Source organism: Nannospalax galili, unplaced genomic scaffold (genome assembly GCF_000622305.1).
Source record: "Nannospalax galili isolate Female #2095 unplaced genomic scaffold, S.galili_v1.0 scaffold889, whole genome shotgun sequence".
Lineage (NCBI taxonomy): Eukaryota > Metazoa > Chordata > Mammalia > Rodentia > Spalacidae > Nannospalax > Nannospalax galili.
The window spans coordinates 144,978-152,576 of record NW_008360167.1 but is presented as its reverse complement, the minus strand read 5'-3'; the positions used below and the strand labels follow the sequence as shown (position 1 = coordinate 152,576).

General features: G+C 38.0%; 1 protein-coding gene across 1 annotated transcript in view; it reads left to right on the top strand.

Moving 5' to 3' along the window:
* Positions 1 to 4,829, top strand: part of Hnmt (histamine N-methyltransferase) — a 29,239-nt gene extending 24,410 nt beyond the window's left edge. Inside the window, exon 6 of the mRNA XM_008824164.3 lies at positions 3,609 to 4,829. Coding sequence (XP_008822386.1) covers positions 3,609 to 3,970 — 362 coding nt within the window. The 3' untranslated portion in view covers positions 3,971 to 4,829. The remainder of the gene's footprint in view (positions 1 to 3,608) is intronic.
* Positions 4,830 to 7,599: the final 2,770 nt, after the last annotated feature.

The window sequence follows — 7,599 nt, the reverse complement described above, 5'->3', positions numbered from 1 at the left end:
TTTTAAAGGTTAAAACCTCATTTAATTTTATGTCTTATAGGATTTATACTGGATACAGTATTGTATAACTGTAATAATTCAACTGTAAACCTAAAAATGTACAGCGAATTTTGTAAAAGATGCATCCTAGCTCAGAAAACTGTTACTGAATATGTCAATGCTGATGTAATGAAATGCTTCTTCTAAGTAGGTGGTTATTAAATAAATAATCTTTAAAATAGTAAACTTAGTTTTCAACATTGTAGGAAGTCTACTTTTGATGCTCTGCATCAATAAGGCAGAAAGGATATTCTAGACAGAAATCCATCCAGAACTGAGCTATTTCATACCAACAGCAACTTTAGGGGATGGAGAGCTGGCTCAGAGGTTATGAGCGCTTATGCTCTCCCAGAGCACCTGGGTTCACATGGTATCTAATAATCATCTTTAACTCCAGTTCTAGTAGAGCTGACACCCTCTTCTGGCTTCTTGGCATGCACAAAGTGCACTCACATACATGCAGGCAAAACATTCATACACAGAAGATAAAAATAAATAAATTCTTTAAAAATAACAGTTCTATTCTCTGAGTGGATCAGACATTTTCAGTAAATATTCAATTGGTAGAGGCATCATTGTGTAGGCGTCTATCAATAAGAAAAAAAAAATCTTAAGGTTTAGAAAATAGCATGAGTATTCTATGTGCATCTGAGACTTGATCAAGTCCCTTTATAGACACAGCATTCTGCTGGCTGCAAAATGAAAAGTTAATATGATCTATGGATTATTGATATAAAGAACTTTGATAATTAGAATCAGCCCAGGAAAAGGCACAAGGACACAGGGAACAAGAGTGCTGAAGCATCTCTGGCCTAGCTGAACTTTTCCTGAGACTTAGTTAATTTTAGGCTATTTATAGATAATTATACCCATATTATTTATATTCATTCACATATGTGATCCATATATACTATGTATTTTTTTCATAAGGAAAAAATAAAACTATTAAAGACAGCAAGTAGCTTTTAAAAAGTATTTTATTGATTATTTTTATTTTATGTGTATGCGTGTATTGCCTGCATGTATGTAAGCGCACCCACGTCATTCAGTGCCTGCCGAGGAGAGAAGAGGCTGTCAGATCCCCTGGAACTACAGTTACAGACAATTAGCTGCCATGTGGGTCCTAGGATTTGAGCCCGAGTCTTCTGCAAGAACAGCCCTGTTCTTCCCGCTGAGCTATCTCTCCAGCCAAACAAGAAGCTTTTCAAAAATGTATTTTAAGCCAGAAAATTATTCAGTCAGTGTATTTTAGATGGAATATTTTTTTTCATTTTATAGTAGTTCATAAGTTTTTATTGTTAATTATAGAATAGGAAACTGTTGCTCTAAAGAAGAAAACACTGTTCATAGATATCGTTCCTGGAAATGACAATGCGCAGCTAACAGTGGTCAGTATAGTGAACTGGAGCTCAGATGACCTCTTCCCATAGCCACTGCAACTTATGAAATATTGTTTACTATGGAGGAGAAATTACACACCAGTTTCTTCTTAGAAGAGCCGCTGGGCAAAAGGAGAACATGCATTTTTTATATTCTAATTTTAACTTTCTATTTTTCTGTTTACTATCAATAAAAATATTTCAAATATTTTTCTTGTTTTTATCGGAAATACTAAATAAGCTACAGGTAAATTAACAACATAAAAAATGTACCTTCCCTAATATAGTTTGCTTTATTTTTAAAGATGCTTTACTTGAAAAGAGAAACAGGGACTGGAGAGATGGCTCAGCGGATAAAAGCACTGACTGTTCTTGCAGAGGATCAGGCTTTGGTCCCAAGCCCCCACATGGCAGCTGACAACCATCTGTAACTCCATTTCCAGGGGGATCTGATGCCCTCTCTGGCCTTCATGGGCATTGTATGACATGGATGCCCTTACATACGTGTAGGGAAAACACTCATACACATAAGATAAAAAATGATACTAAATAATAAATAAAATATTTTTTTTAAAAAAGAAAGTACTGTGAAATATGTTGGCCATTATCAACTTAGTTTAACTGAAATGTTCCTGGATTCCTCAGTCCTACTGTCTCTTGTTTAAACCACTAGAACATGGCTGAAACGACTACAACTTCCATCACCAAGCCCCCTCAGGCTTTCCTGCTTTTCCTATCAGAAGCTCATAGGGAACTCAAGAGAGTTCTTAGAGAGAGGGTCTTTCCCTCTCAGTTTATCCCTGTACCTTTGTGAATCCTTGAGCATATAGAAGATGCTCAGCACAAATTTTAGTTGAACTGAATAGGTGTTTGCTTTTATGTGGTCATATCAGAACTCTAATAGTTCTGAAAGCCCATCCAAACAATGAGAAAGCTTCATCTCAGAGTGGCTACATACAGAACACAGACACTTCTATGTGTTTGCAGATGGGTATAAACTGGATTAAAAGGCTCAGTGAAAAACTCATGCATTCTGATGTGCATATGAACATCTATGTTGCATATAGGGATAGCAATAATGTAGGGTAAACAAGTAAAATGAATTAAGAAAGAGATTTTGAAATCAGAATTAAACAAGGAGGTTTCACAGTCAGTCAAAAGAACCTTTTCCTAAACACCTATTATATAACCAGTTCAACTCAGTAAATGTTCACTTGGTACTGACTGGCAGAAGTTACTGATTATGAGGATAAAGGAAATTGATTTAGAGATGAAAAAGAAAAGAAATAAGAGCAAAGTATTTGAATTTTGTTTTTTAAGAAATATTTATTTAATTTATTTTATGTGTATCTATGTGTGCCTGATGTCTATACGTGTACGATGTGGGTGCAGGTAGTTGTTAGCTGCCATGTGGATGCTGTGAATCGAACTGAGATTCGCTGGAAGAGCAACAAGGGTTCTTAGCCACTGAACCATCTCTCCAGGCCCTTGAAACTGTTTGAAATTTGTTAAAATATATCAGGGATGGGACTGCAGAGATGGCTCAGCAGTTAACAACACTGTTCTTGCAGAAGACCTGGGTTCAAATCCCAGCACCCACATGGCAGCTGACAACTGTCTGTAACTCCAGTCCCAGGGGATCCGGCAGCCTCTTCTGACCTCTGTAGGCATTGCACGATATGGGTGCACTTTCCTACATGCAGGCATAACACTCGTGCACATATAATAAAAATAATAAAATATTTTAAAATATATCAGTGACATATTTTTCTATTCTCCCCCTTTCTCACTCAACTCCAGTTGCCCTGGCTTCCTGGTCAGTTTGTAAATATACCAGCCTTGCATTTACTTCATCTGGGTTAATGTACATCTGATATCTAGATGGCTTCTGTCAGGACTGTGCATAGATATCATCATATTCAACAGCTTTTTGTGATCACCATAGATAAAACAACAGTGCTTCAAGGTCTCTGACCCTTTGTGTGCTTTGTTCTGGTTTTCACTTATACTTCATATCATGTCATACATGTTATTTATTTAATCTCTTCCTTGTTTCTGTTGTGTTACTTCATTTGAGCTCCACAAAAGGTATGAATATTCTTTTGCTCACTGGTCTATTCTAAATGCTGACAGGCAGAAGGTAAATGAAAGAAAGAATAACAAGAACATGAAATTTGTTCTATTGCACAGGGACTAGCGGCTGGTCCAAGCTATGGAAAAAGTATGGATCCCGCCTACCCAAGGATGACCTCTGCCAGTATGTCACATCGTCTGATGTCACTCAGATGCTGGACAGCCTGGGGATTAAGTATGAGTGTCATGACCTTCTGTCTACTATGGACATTACTGACTGTTTTATTGATGGTGATGAAAATGGAGACCTGCTTTGGGATTTTTTGACAGAAACCTGTAACTTCAGCACAACAGCACCACCAGATCTTAAAGCAGAAATTATGAAAGATCTGCAAGAGCCTGGATTTAGTGTTAAGAAAGAGGGGAGAGTTCTTTTTAACAATAATCTGAGTTTCATTGTGATTGAGGCAAAACTGTAAAGCATGAGAATATTCACAACATATTTTGAACAATTGCTGGTTTCTCTCTCTCTCTCTATATATATATATAAAACAATACTTATATGCTAAAGTTAAAATACATTCATAATGAGGATACAGTATTATATCTTATAAATTAAATCTAGAAATTCCAAGACATTCTTGGAGTTCCATGCAGAATCTTCCAGTTGTATTCTGTCCCTAAAAGACTAAACACTGCCCCACTGGTTCTTTCCATTTTCTTATTGTGCTGAAAATTTTCAAAATAGTAATAAAATATAGGCTATAGATTCTTTAAGTACTAATAGAGTAATATTTGTTGATGCTTTTCTCATTAAGAAAATAAGTATTTATTCTCCTATAAAGAGCTGTTTGTATATCTGCCATGTTGTTGCAATCATACTTTTTATTAATATTATTACAAAATTGGGGATTGGAGAGGTAGTTCTTTCAGAGGATCCAGGTTCAGTTCCCAGCTCACAATCACTTATAACTCCAGTTCCAGGGGATCTAACACCTTCTTGCCTCTGAGGTCATCTGCATTCATGTGCAGATACCCACACTCGGATACACATCCATACACATAATTAAAAATAAATATCTTAAAAAAATTATTACAGAATTGAGTCTTTGGGGCTGGAGAGATGGCTCAACAAAGAGTACTGGCTGCTCTTGCAGAGGACCTGAGTTCGGTTTTCAGCACTCACATGGCAGTTACCAACTGTCTGTAACTCTAGTCCCAGGGGATTCCACGCCCTCTTCAGGCCCCTGTGGCCATTGCATGCTGCACATGGTGCACTTAAATACATGTAAGCAAAACACTCATACACATAAAAATAAATAAGATATTAAAAAAGAATTGACTCTCTCATGTGTTGTCATTTCTTTCCCATCTTGTTTTCTTTTGTAAGTTACCTATAATTTAATCACATTTTATCATTTAGAGATAATGAAAGTTTTGTATATTGTTCAAGTAAGTTTAGTTATCCTTTTCCCTTTTTAAATTTCTAATATTTTATCATTAATTTATAAGTTTAATAAATCTTTAATATGTTTGAAATTTATGTGGTACTTCAGAGTAAGGTTTAAAACAAGCTGTTTTCTCCCAAATAATAGCCACTTGTCTAAATGAAATTTATTGAAAAGGAAAAATTCAAAATCTCCACTGACTTGAAATGTGCCACATACTGTTTATTAGTTTTAAAAACAATCTTGAATTAATTTTGATATTTTGATGTTCTTCATGTTGCTTTACTAGATTCTCAAAAGTAAGAGGTGTCTTTGGACAGTAAGATTACAGGGAATGGGGGGTTTATTTGATGTTCCTTGTTTTATTTTTAGTAATAAGCCACTGTTAGTCTCATTAAAAACAAAATATTTATTTATATTAGTAAGTGACTTCATAATTCACAAATGATGTCTATAATAAGCAAATAATACTTTGTATCAAAAACAGAATTTGAAAGAAGGATTTTAAAAGTTCATGGGCTCTGATTCTTAAAAAGATTTTATGATTTTTATATTTTATGTGGATAAGGTTTTGTCTGCGTATGTCAGTGTGTGTAGTGCCCCCAGGGGCCAGCACACAGAAGAAGATGTCAGATCCTCTAGAAATGGAGTTCAAATATTGTGATCCACCACGTGGTGCTAGGACCTCTAGATGAGTAGAATGTGCTCTTAACCACTAAGCTCTTTCTCCAGCCCTGACGCTGATCCTTGACAGTACAGAAGTCTTCATTCCTGGATGATACTCAGTCTTTCTCATGAAAGCATAAAGAGTCAGTGCCTATTCTTAGCTCACAGCTGATCCCCAGAGAGCACACTGCCTCAGAGTCTTCAATTAGCAGATTACCAAACTTTGTTTTATAATAAGTAAAACTGACTTACATTTTTCTCTTTTCTTGAACAGCTTCATCAACATTTTCTTAAATTTAAAAATACGTATATAAGCATATACAGTTATATAAAGAATATAAACATGGCCTTTGCTACCCTGTGCTGTACAGCTTCTGGCATTCTGGTGCCAGCACCTTTCCTGGGTAAGTCCAGTGATGCCCACTGTGCCTTGACTCCCCCAGCATCTTTCACCCTCCCAGCTCCCCTGCCACCTCTCTCCTCCTAGCCTGGGTACAGGCCCATTTCTTGTCTTGGCATCCCAGACACCGGGGCTAACCTCTGGGCCCAGAGCCACCATTGCTTCCTGATCCTTTGCATCCAGACCAACCCAGGTACACACTGCAGTCCCCAGGAGCCCTCTGGGCCTGGTCCCACCCTCACCTCCATTTGCCTTCCTGGGTTACATAGCCTCCAGTGTCCTGGTGCCAGCACCTTTCCAGGGTAAGTCCAGAAGTGCCCACTGTGCCTTGACTCCTCCAGCCTCATTCACTCTCCCAGCTCCCCTCCTAGTCTGGGTACTAGCCCATATCTTGCCTTGAAACTGCAGACTCCTGGACTGACCTCTAGGCCCAGAATAATCAATGCTTCCTGATCCTTTGCATCTAGACCAAACCAGCTCTTCCCAGTAGTCCCCAGGAGCTCTAGGGGCCTCTTCCCACCCCCACCTCCCTTTGCACCAGGGCTAACCTCTCTGACTGGAGCCACCACTGCTTCCTGACCCTTTGCATCCAGACCAAACCAGTTCCTCCCTGTGGCTCCCAGGAACCCTCTGGGCCTGGTCCTGCCCTCACCTCCTTTTATTTCCCTGGGTGCCACAGCCACCAGCTTGCTGAGACCAGCATCTATCCTGGGCCCTGCTCCCAGGCCAACCCATACTCCCAAATCCTGAGGGCACCATCTTTCCTGGAGGAATCCAGACCTTAGGAGAAAGCCTGAGAATATTTGAGCCTTTTCTCACATGGGCCTCTGTGGAAACTCCTGAAACAAAAGCAATTTGGCCACTCAAATATAAAATCAAAAGAGAACTGGAAGCTTAGAAGAACCAGCTTTTCATGGCCAAAAAGTAAACCATAAAGGCACATAAAGTTTACAAAAAGAACTAGACCCAAACTCAACAAAAGAAGGCTTGAATCTCACATGAGAATCAGAAACTATGAAAGAAATTCAAATGTCAAAGTCATAGAGAAAAAATAATAACATGAAAAACCAAAATAATATATCCTCACCAAGTTCCAATAGTCCTCCAGAGGAGTACAATGAGAACCCCAGGACATGGAAGTCAAAAGAATAGTTATAAACATGATAAAAGAATTCAAGGAATTTAAAGAACACACAAAGAAATCAAAGAACTGAAGGAAGATAGGGATAAACTTCTGAATGAATTCAGAAAAAAGTTGGAAATATTGAAGAATACTCAGGCTGAAATGAAAAAGGAAGTGAAACACTCAGTAAGCCAATTAGAAATGACAGGAGAAAGCCTCACCAATAGGATGAATGAAATGGAAAACAGAATATCAAGACTGGAAGATAAAGTGGACAAACTAGACCACTCAAGCAAAGATTATGAAAAGTTTAAGAAAGCAGAAGAATGGAGTATGCAGGAATTGTGCGACACCATAAAAAGACCAAACTGACAAATCATAGGCATACAGGAAGGAGAAGAATCTCAAGATAATGGCATGGACCAGATCTTCAACAGAATCGTGGAAGAAAATTTCCCAAAATTAAAGAAA